The 11,762-nt window shown below is 43.2% G+C and overlaps 1 protein-coding gene across 2 annotated transcripts in view; it reads left to right on the top strand.

The window, feature by feature from the left end:
- The first annotated feature begins 488 nt into the window (after positions 1-488).
- The window catches only part of FBXO21 (F-box protein 21), a 38,867-nt gene continuing 27,593 nt past the window's right edge, over positions 489-11,762 (top strand). For both annotated transcript variants that reach the window (XM_081036820.1, XM_081036819.1), the window contains exons 1-4: positions 489-1,055; positions 1,918-2,053; positions 4,074-4,168; positions 11,276-11,397. In XM_081036820.1, the coding sequence (XP_080892946.1) occupies positions 583-1,055; positions 1,918-2,053; positions 4,074-4,168; positions 11,276-11,397 (826 nt within the window). In that variant the 5' untranslated portion in view covers positions 489-582. The remainder of the gene's footprint in view (positions 1,056-1,917; positions 2,054-4,073; positions 4,169-11,275; positions 11,398-11,762) is intronic.

Raw genomic sequence — 11,762 nt, 5'->3', positions numbered from 1 at the left:
GTGTGTCCCCGCTACCTCCCGCCCTAATTGGACTTGGAGCTCCTGAGAGGCAAGCACACCATCTTACTCACCTCTGTATCCGCAGGGGACACAGTGCCTGGCACTAAACGTACCTGAGTTTTCTTTTACGAGGGCAGACACTGAAAAGAGTACCCACCCACACCTGAATGGGAACTTCTGCTTTGAGAATTCAAATCTACCACTTTTTGTCTCTACGACTTGGAACCAGTGACTCCCAACTTTCTGAGCCTTGTTTTCCTTATCTGTAGAATGGGTACAAATATGGTACCTACCATAGAGGGCCCAAATGAGGAGTCCTTGAGGAAGGCATGTAAAGTGCTTGGCACAGCACCTACACAACAATATTAAGTTTGTGAGTACAGCATGCTAGTTTAGAGTACGGTCAAGTAGAAGTCAAGCAGATCTGGATTAGAATCTGGAACAAGGGACTCTGAGCAAGTCCGTTTATCTCCCTGAACCTCAGTTTCTCTATCCGTAGCTTGGAGACAAGAATGGTTTAAGAGGGTTATTGGGAAGGTTCGATGAGCTCATGCCCAGGAAGCGCCAAGCACTACAAGCAAGATGGATGTTGTCATTGTTGGTCCACGGCTCCAAGGCCCACAGCCCGGTTACTTTCCAAAACGCATTTCTTTCCCTTCGCCAAAGGCGCAGTCCTCGCCAGTACCCCGGGCAGCGGGGGGCGTGGCTACCGGCGTGGGCAGGGCAATCCTTGGGCCCGCCCCTCCGGGCAGGTGGGCGGGGCCAAGTGGGGTTCCCCCGGCGCGCGCGCACAGCGGCCCCAGGTACGCGGACAAGATGGCGGCAGCAGCGGTCGACAGCGCGATGGAAGTGGTGCAGGCGCTGGCGGAGGAGGCCGCGCCGGAGACGGCGGGCCTCAGCTGCCTCGTCAGTCTGCCCGGCGAGGTGCTGGAGTACATCCTGTGCAGCGGCTCGCTGTCGGCGGCGGACATCAGCCGCGTGTCCAGCACCTGCCGGCGGCTGCGCGAGCTGTGCCAGAGCAGCGGGAAGGTGTGGAAGGAGCAGTTCCGGGTGAGGTGAGCCCGCCGCCCCGGCCGCGCGTGCCCTGGTTCTGCGCCCCCGGCACGCGCGCTCGGCCGGCCTGAGCCGCCGCCTGCTGGCCGGCGCGCGGCCCGCGGCCCGGAGGCCCCCCGGGGACCCTTCCCGGGGCCCGACAGACAAAGGCCTCCGGGCCGCGCGGACCCTCGGCGCCCGAACTGCGCATCGGGCAGCGCCCCGCGGCCGGGCCCTCCCCACGGGGGACGACGTGGTGTCCCCGCTGCTCCGCCCTGCGCGCGCGCTGCTTTGTGCCCGGCGCTGCGCTCGCTACAGTGTTGACGCGGGTCTGCGGACGCGGGGGCCTCGCAGCCGCCCCCCCCCCCCCCCGGCCCCGGAGGAAGCGGGCGCGGCGTCCCCGGCTGCCCGCGGAGCTGCACAGATTCCCGGGCGCACCCGGCACCGACCCTGGCCCCGGCACACTCGCCGCTGACCTTGTGGGTGGACTTCCCCGTGTCTGAGCCTCGTTCACCGAGTTTGCGGGGCGTTAGACCGGCCTCTGGCTGTGCGTGTTGCCTGAGATGCGTCGGGAGCGCGGGCCGAGGGCCCAGCGCTTAGGAGGCGCGCCGTCAATGGCCACTGTCATTGTCATCGCCGTTAGTATGGTACCGCTGCAATTGTCCCCATTTTATAGATGGAGTGGAGACACAAGCGTTCACATTGCAAAGCCAAGGTCACTCCGCGAGCGAGTGCGTGCGTGTTGGGTGGAGATGTGAACGCGGTCCATCCCCAGGGCCCCCTGACCACTAAACCACGCTGCCCTGCCTGTTTTCCAAGGCTGCCTTTGATGCCTGCCTGCCTTGGAGTCGCTGTGAAGCTGAGGGGGTGTTTTTCTCCTTGTAGGTGGCCTTCCCTTATGAAACACTACAGCCCCACCGACTACGTCAATTGGCTGGAGGAGTATAAAGTTCGTCAAAAAGCGGGGTTGGAAGCCCGGAAGATCGTAGCCTCGTTCTCCAAGAGATTCTTTTCCGAGCATGTAAGGATCCGTTGATGGGGCTCGAAGCTTTTGCCTGGTGGTGGTGTGTGTGTCTGGGTTTGTAGGCATTAGCTCATCCAGCTCTTTTTGATGTCCCCCTTCTCAGTGCTCTCACAGTCCCTCACTCACTTAGATGGCTGCAAGAGTCATTGTGTCCTTTTCCTCCCATCCAACAACATGAAGCCATTTGTCCCCGCCAGCTTTACTTTTCTAAAGCCCGAGAGAGAATGGGGGTGGAAAAGGAGGGAGGGACCCGCAACACAATGTAGAGGGATTTTTTTTCTCTCCAGCCGTTGTTTCTCTTCAAGTGGGTTAGCCGTATTTTTTTGTAGCATCCACTTGATGAGGGGGATCATTGATGATTGAACACTACAAATCTCACCCGGTTGTTTTCCCAGAAGGCTTGACGAAATTAATATGGTTCTTCTCTCTGGCTTTGCAGGTTCTCACCAGTTGTCAACTGCGTTATTCGTTAAGCTAACAGGATTAAAAGCTATCTGTAAATCAAAATTATTGCTCCCTTAATTAAATTGTCTTACTTTTATTATCCCTGTAAAGTTTTTTTGTTCTTGTTTTTGTTTAAATATTGCTGAACTGCATGGTTTTGTTTTTGTTGTTACTTAACACAAAGCATTCACAGGTCCGGATTCGTAACTTTTTGTAACTCTGGAAAATAGTCCACACCAGTAGTTTATTTTTATTTCTGATTAGAGGTCTAGAAATACAGCCAGTCTTACTTATTTTATTCTCCAGGTTTACTGAAGATTAAGTCCTATTTTCTAATTTTAATTACTATTACTTAATGGAGTTCATACATTTGAAATGTTTTCAACGCTTTTCAAGTTTCGAAAGGGAACGTTCAAATTTTGAACTTTGGACAAATTTGAACGTATTCTTCTTAGGTATTAGGAATTAGGTATTCCTTAGTGTAATTCATCTCTATAAACGTTAATGTTAGAATGGAAAAAGTTTATTTTCTACTTGGAAAAGCCATGCCCTAGCTAAAAGCATGCATAATCACAGATGTTAAATAACTGGTTTAAACGTGTTTGCACACACATATATTTGGATGCTGGATGTGTTTGATGCACTTGGTCATGGGCTGCTGGTTTGCAACCTCTGCTTCCAGTCCAGCTGGTTTTGTGTGCATTTTTAACAGCCTGTGCCTTTGTCTGATAATAATGAATTGTTATGTTTCTACCTTAGCTCCCTCTTTCCTGATACCACTGCTTAATTAGAAGTATGTCAAGTACTTTGAACAACGCAGGAGTGTACTTAAGATTGATCTGTGGGTGGGTGACGACTTTGGCTCAGGACCCTTGTATTCCTGTGTTCTCTGCGTGCACACAGGTTGACATGAAATTCCCTGGCTACCTTCAAAAAGAAAAGTGGCAGAAGTAATAGAATTTTAAACTGAGGGGATCTTAAAGCTTATTGGTACCACCACCTCGGTTTATAGAGGAGAAAACATGCAAAACATGCTCGGTGGGTTGAGTTGCCCAAAGCACTAGACTTCTCTCTCCGGCTCCTCCCTCCTTGAGTACAACATAGCCTGCAGGAAGTAGTTCTTGTGAATTCAGAAATTTTATATTTCTAGTTCTTGTTTGTTTGTTTGTTTTCTTAGTTTCAGGTGTACAAAACAATGTAATAGACATTTGCACCCCTCATAAAGTGATAACTCCCCTCCCCCAATCTGCTGCCCCTCTGACATCGTATTACAATTTCTAGTTCTTGTTTCAGACCTATTTTTCTTCCCATTAGAATTCTTGAGTTACCGGTTTCAGAAATTTCAGTATATGAAAGTATCTTTAATTTATAACTAACAACAAGATTTAAACAAATTATTGTTACTTTGCATGTTACTTTCCACCCATGGTAAGCGGTGCAAAATAATATAGGATAGCTGTTAACCACTTCCATGAAAATCACCATCTTTCTTTGCCACTCAGGTTTGTGTATGAGAGTGACAACGACATCATTACTCGTTATTGAGACCTGTTTGTATATGTCTTCTTCATAGGTCCCTTGTAATGGTTTTAGTGACATTGAGAATCTTGAGGGACCAGAGATATTTTTTGAGGATGAACTGGTGTGTATCCTAAACATGGAAGGAAGGTAAGCCATAGTTATAGCAGGGATTTTTTTGGTTTGTTTGTTCATTTGTTTTAATAATAACCCCAGAATTAATTGCTGTAATTTGTATGTGGCTGAACCAAATGTTTCATGTGTTGCTACAGTTATATTTATTTAAAAATTCTGTATACTGAGACAATTGATATTTAAAGAAACAATGCAAAAATCCTTTTGGAAAGAAAAGAGAATTACTAGTATGTATTTAATCCTATTGTGGGTCAAATACTGTGCTCTGGGCACTTGTGTCTATTATGTCATTTAGGTAACATAAATTATCCTTCCTTTATTATCACCTCTGCCTACTACTACCAAATTTGCCTATCATGCATTGCATATTTAAAAAAATAATTTCTTGGGCATGTCTTAATTTTATGGATAATTTGTTACAGTTTCTGAATTTGGGGAAGAAATAATCTTACTTTGGCCACAAATATTAGAGATATTTGGTTGAGCCATTCCTTTATCTCTCCTGATCAAGAAGGATCCATTATCTCTTGGTTGTTGCTTTAAAATTTTTATGACTCGTATTTTCTGCTGTGGGGGTTAGTTTCCAGTTTGCCTGAAAAATGACTTGCTTCCAGCCTAACTTACCTGTGAGAAAGATTTTCTGCTCTAAAAGTTCTGGGAACTTTGCTAGTGATGAAAGATAAGAATGTTAGTTTAGGATCTTCCTTAAGAGAGGTTATTGGGAAATACCTCACAAACAAGGCATAAGATATTTTTCTTGTTGTTTTTAAGGCAGTTTAGGGATGACCCTTATCTATCAGTGGAACAACTGTAGGGGAGAGGTAAGATGTGTCACTGTTTTAGGCCTCGGATGAATTCAGATGCAGAGGTCATTTTTCTGTTTCTATTGGTTTATCTATAGATGAATTGGAGTATGATCTAACAGTATTGTGCAGCCTTAAAAATAAAAGCTGACCTGTCTTTTTTACATATATATACACATACTTTGAAATACATAAATGTAATATACATACTGAGTTTATTGTTTAATTAAAAAATACTGTTTTGTAGTATATACCACAAGTTATTTAACCACCCCTCTATTGCTGAGTAACCGTTTTTTCCTTCATTATTGTGTTACTGTGGAGGGTGATGTTTTGGTGGTTTCTTTTCTCAGTAAAAGGTTCCTGGGAATAGGCTTCCTAGGTCAGACTATAGAATATTATTGAAAAAACATAAAATAAGAGCATGTTCTTGAATGGGAAGACTGACCATCATAGAAACGTCAGTTCTTTCAAAATTAATACATAAACCTATGGCCATTTGAGTTAGGATCCAACAAGAGTTTTGGGAGGGGAGAGCTTTTTTTATGTGTGTCTTAATTGGACGATATTGTCTAGAAGAAGAAAATCACAAGAAAAGCCAGAAAAAAACATTCTGAAATAATCACAATGGGAAACTTGCATCACTACATATTAGAACATATTGTAAAGCTACCTGTAATGAAAACAATACAGTGTTGAAGTGAAAATTAATACCTACATCCATGGCAAAGGATAATTCAGAAACATGTCCCAGCATAAAAGATAATATATTTAAACTCAGAGGGAAAAAGATGGACTATTTAATAAATGGTATTAGACATAACTGATTATCCATCTGGAAGAAAATAAAACTTGCATCATACATAAGAACTATTAGGATGGTGCGAAAGTAATTGCAGTTTTTGTAGTTATTTTTAACCTTTTAAACCACAATTACTTTTGCACCAACTTAATAAATGCCAAAAGACTAAACAGCCTAAATTTTATCACAATGAAAATCCCTCAAAATAGGAGATTTTATGTACAATCTAGGGCGACTTCCTTAATCAAGACCAATAATGCAGAAGCAATAAAAGAATATGGACAAACGACTTTGCAATTAAAAAGTAAACTTCTGTATGACCAAAGAAACCATAAACGAAGTCTTAAAATTTCCAAGAGGAAATTGAAAAATGTCCAAATGATAGGAGGATGATATCCACCAAACAGCAAATCCAAATGGCTGGTAATCATGTAAAAAGACCTTTAAATTCACTCTTCAAAGAAATGTTAAAACTGTGAAATACTGCTCTTTTACTTACCAGATTGGCAAAAGAGACTGGATATGCACAGCCAGTAAAAACATAGATTGTTACAGTCTTTTTAGAAATATAGATATGTTACCCCTTGGCCTGACATATATTTTGAGCCTAAAACAGTGTAATTTTAAAATAACGGGGTATTCTCACATTTGTAAATATTTGGGATGCCAGTTTTCATGAAGGACCCTATTTGTCTTCATTCCTGGCAAATGCTTGTTTGGCTATGGAAAGCTTAGGAAGGAAGAAAGGTAGTTTCTATAAAGCACCAGTCCCTGGATGTTTGAAAACAATGCATTTGTGGTGTTTTTTATGTGGTCTTGAAAGAGAGTACATTCCGCAATAAAGATATAAAACAACATATTAAAAGGGTACATAGCACCTTATAAAATTGACCCAGAATGACCAACACTGAGACATATTTCAATAAAACTACTGATTTTAAAGACAGAAAAGTCCCTTGGGCATCAAGCAAAAAACAAAAAACAAAGTCACGAGGGAAAGAAAATCAGAATATCATCAGACTTTTCTTTTTTTTTTATTAAATTTATTGGGGTGACAATTGTTAGTAAATTTACATAGATTTCAGGTGTACATAGATTTCAGGTGTACAATTCTGTATTACATCGTCTATAAATCCCATTGTGTGTTCACCACCCAGAGTCAGTTCTCCTTCCATCACCATATATTTGATCCCCTTTACCCTCATCACCCACCCCCCACCCCCTTACCCTCTGGTAACCACTAAATTATTGTCTGTGTCTATGAGTTTTTCTTTCTCGTTTGTTTGTCTTGTTCTTTTTGGTTTATATACCACATATCAGTGAAATCATAGGGTTCTCTGCTTTGTCTGTCTGACTTATTTCACTTAGCATTATACTCTCAAGATCCATCCATGTTGTCACAAATGCTCCTATATCATCTTTCCTTAACGCGGAATAGTATTCCATTGCGTATATATACCACAACTTCTTTATCCATTCATCTATTGAAGGACATTTTGGTTGTTTCCATGTCTTGGCCACCGTAAACAAAGCTGCAATGAACATTGGAGTACATGTGTCTCTATAGAGAAATGCTTTCAGATTTTTTGGATAGATACCCAGGAGAGGGATTGCTGGGTCATATGGTAATTCTATTCGTAATTTCTTGAGAAATCTCCACACTGCCTTCCATAGCGGCTGTACCAGTCTGCATTCCCACCAACAGTGTATGAGAGTTCCTTTTTCTCCACAGCCTCTCCAACACTTGTTACTATTTGTCTTATTGATGAAAGCCATTCTAACTGGGGTGAGGTGATATCTCATTGTGGTTTTCATTTGCATTTCTCTGATGATTAGTGATGTTGAGCATTTTTTCATATGATCATCAGACTTTTCAATAGCAATGCTCTGTGACAAAGGAAAAAAGAGTAACATATTTAAGATACTTAAGGATCAAAAATGTCAGCCACAGATTTTTATATCCAGCCAAACTGACTTCCAAGTATAAAAGCCGCGGACAAACTTACCAGCTTGCAAGAACTTGGGGACTTTTGAGCTCACCCTGAGAAATTTGCTAGAAACTGAGCTTTAGACAACCAAACAGTCAGAGAGACATTGACATAAGAACTAGTGGTGAGCATTAAATATTGGTTTACTTGTAGAATTAAATCCAAATGACAGTAGGGTAGAAAGTATTTATGTAATGGCTATAAGCCCCGACAATGTAGAGATAATATAGTTGTTTGGAAAAAATGAGCAGAGAATGGGGGAGACCACAAGCGAAATATTTCACTTTTTGGTAATCATCAAGGTGATAAGAATGTTAGTCTTGTTATTCTGAGGCTGGTGTGTTTTGGAGAGAGGGAGTGAGTGGGATAAAGCAGATGAGTACAGATGACCCTTGAACAACTCGGGTTTGAACTGTGCAGGTCCACTTGATACACAGATTGTTCTCAGTTGACCTTTGCAGTTCAGTTGAGCTGCACAGTTCAAACCCATGTGGTTCAAGGGTCAACAGGCGGTTGGGAAGCTGCGTTTGTGGAGGGCCAACTTAAGTTATAGGTGGATTTTCGACTGCTGCGGGGGTTGGTGCCCTTAACCCCCTTGTTCAAGGGTCGACTGTGATTATGTAACTGGAGAAGCAGGATACTTCTGGAAGAAAAAAAAGATACAGATATAAAATAGAAGAAAGTAAAAACTGCTAAGTTCTGAATTTGAATTGGAAATTTCAGTATCAACTCATGAGCTGTCTTATATTTAAACATATATAGAGGGGTGCGTGTCTTTATGTGCACACATACGTACACCACACTTCCTATCTCTGTCCACTGGAAAGGCTTAAAACAACCAACAGAATAGGAATGATCATCCCTAGTACCAGATTGTGGTCTTGATATGCCATTTCCTGTTAGAGAAGCCAGAGTTTTTGGAGAAATGGCTGATTCTAGGTCCCATACAGGAAATGTAAAAGATGAGCCTGGAGCATCTTGGAAGCCTGGAACCGGACAGCAAGGAAAGTAGCAATACTTCGTGTCAGAAGTCCGTGGGGCCAACTGAAGAGACTTCCATTGGCCCAAAATGGGACAAGGGGAGCATGACTGTGGATAAGAACTGGAAGGGACAGAAATAATCAAATATGTTTAGCTCCGTGAGTTCATAATAATACTTAACAACAGCTACTTGGTCACCTTTGGAGGAGAGTAACAACCTAAAGTTTTACTCTAAAAATGATGAATGAAAGAAATGAGCATTTATCCTGCCTTTCTAATATATTAGGCCATTGAGGGACGAAGTAGTAGATAAGGAGAAATTGTTCTTTCTAGAAGTATTCTAACTAATAAACGAAGAGGTGCTGGTTGAATTAGAATATCATTCCTTTGTAACCTCTAATGAATTAATGGACCTGGGCACTGAGTAGCAGTGACAGTTCACATCACAAAAAGAACCAAGCCAGATTGCCTCCTGATTGAAGAACCCGCTGCCACCTAGGAAGCATTCTAAGTAAATGACATCCGAATGTGATCAAGCCTCTGCATCCAATTTATAGAAAATTCAGAAGACGGAGGACCATGTTAAACTACATGATGCTGTCCACTATCCTAGAATCCAGACTTGAGGAAACTTTCGAGTCAAACACCCAGGTTTCTTCAACAAATAAAAGGCCGGGGGAAAAAGATGGAGGGGAATCCTGTAGATTAAGAGACTTCAACAGCATTGAAAGAGACAGGTCAAGAGTGTTCAGGGACGCAGACTTGGTGAAAACTAGAGAAAAGCAAGGTAGTGGTGACCGGAAGGCATAGACTGGGGTTATTATAGATGGGAGGTGACGGCCCCCCCACACAGGGCTTCTGGGGTGTCTGCAGAGTTCTGTTTCTTGACCTGCGTGAAGGGGACAGGGTTTTGACCTTATAATAATTTATTAAGCTACTCATTTGTTTCAAGTGATTTGTCTGCATTGATATATTGTACATCTCAAAGGTTAGAAAGCTGATAAAACCTGGCTCTGCTAATTTTCATTTACTACCTGAAGCTTGAGGGTGCTTTGTTTCTTTATGAAATAAGGCAGATAGTGTCTCCTTCCTACTTTCCGTGATCCCTGTGTGTGTTTGGGAGATTCGGTGAAGACTTTCATTTACTCAGCAAGTATTTATCGGGAGTCTCCTTGCTACACACTATTCTTGGCAGTGAACAACACAAAAACCCTACCTTCTCGGAGCTTACGCTCCATGGGGGAAATAGGCACTAAACAAATTAAGATATTTGTTACACTAGAAAATGAGAACTGCTATAGAGAAATACTCATCAGGGAAGAAGCTGGCGGGGGGAGGGTAAATAGGGTGGTGGGAGAAGGCCTGACTCAAAGGGACATTTGAATCATAAACTTAAGAGGAGATAAGGACACAGATTGCGGATCTCCAGGGAAGGCACGCTCCTCCGGAGGAACGGAGAGTGCCTGAGGTGAGCTGAGCAGCAGCCAGGCATGATGAAAGAACAGCAGGGACGCCCGGTGACTGATGACTGGACTGACGGTGGGGATAATAGGAATTGAGGGCAGAGAGGTCAGGGGGCGGGAGTGAAAAGGTCCCTTACACATTAGAGTGTAGGGGACCTCATCGTTAGGACTTGGAGCACGGCGGGAAACGGTGAAGAATTGGCAGCAGAGAATTTCTGTGCTGTGATTTAACATGTTAACTGGAGCACTGGCTGCTGCATTGAGCATAGACGCTGAGGGGCAGGTTCGAAGCAGGAAGCTCACTCAGTGAGGAGGATCTTGTTATGATAAAGACAGAAGGCGATGGTGGCTTAGATGATTAGTGAGAGGTGTTCGCATGCCGGCTAGCACACTGGTGCATGGATTGGACGTGGCTTCTGAGAGAAAGCCCAGGAGTCCAAGGTGACTCCACGGTTGGGGGCCTAACTGGAATGATGGCGCTGCCTTTACCTGACATCAGGATGGCTCCAGGAGGGGAAGGACATGTGGGTGCTCACCAGATCCCCAAGGGGGCATGTGGCATAGCGGTCGGACATACAGGTCTAGAGTGTAGAGGAGAAATTTGTTCTGAAGAACACACTGGGGGTTGTCGGTGTGGATAATATATGAAACTGTGAGGCTGGATGACATCACCGTGGCAGTGAGCATAGGAAAAAAGCTGCAGCCCATGGCCTGAGCTCCCTCAGCCAGCAGCGGAGGGGCCAGCAAAGGATTCCAGACACCTCACCCTTTCCTCCTGAGACTCCCCCCAGTTTCCCTAACTTTTCAGGTTTCTCTTTCATTTCCTTTTAGTAAAGCTGAAGCCAGACAGATGACCGTTTCTTGAATTTCAGCATGACTGATTTACTGTTCAGTTACAAATGCGAAGTCCTAAATTGTGTTGTCTGCTTCCATAATAAACTCTATATGATTGTGAACCAATTACGTTTGTCTTGTTTAAGTAGACTCTTTACGTGGTATGACTAGTGTGAAGTAAGAAATAGATCACTGAAAGTTTTAGTACCTTAATTTTTATTGATTTAATTGTTTGTTTGTTGGTTTTCTAGAAAAGCTTTGACCTGGAAGTACTACGCAAAAAAAATTCTTTACTACCTACGGCAGCAGAAAATTTTAAATAATCTTAAGGCTTTTCTTCAGCATTCTGATGACTATGAATCGTATCTTGAAGGTGAGACTTTAAATAATGGTATTTCCATAGGCAGCTAAGTTGTCCTTAAGAGCAGGAGTGGAAACGCTCCCTGATGAACAAGCAGTGGAAAAGTAAACTATGCCGCATGGGCTTCTGGAGGGTCTGGTCATTTAGGTAGGCAGAACTATTAGATTGAGAGCTGAAATTCTGTCAGAACCTTTAGCTGTCAGCTGAAGAGACAGTGTTTTCTAAAGATGCAGCATCAGTTCAAAGCTTGAAGCTGAACTGTTGGCTGATGAGATTAATTCCTTGCTTTCCTAAGCTTTGAGGCGTCATTTCCAAATCAGAAATAAATTTGTCCAGTTTTGTCTCCATGTGACCTCGAGCAAATCCCTTAACCTCCT

Source organism: Rhinolophus hipposideros (assembly GCF_964194185.1).
Source record: "Rhinolophus hipposideros genome assembly, chromosome: 24".
Lineage (NCBI taxonomy): Eukaryota > Metazoa > Chordata > Mammalia > Chiroptera > Rhinolophidae > Rhinolophus > Rhinolophus hipposideros.
The sequence above is the reverse complement of the archived record's forward strand: the minus strand, read 5'-3'. Positions and strand labels throughout refer to the sequence as shown.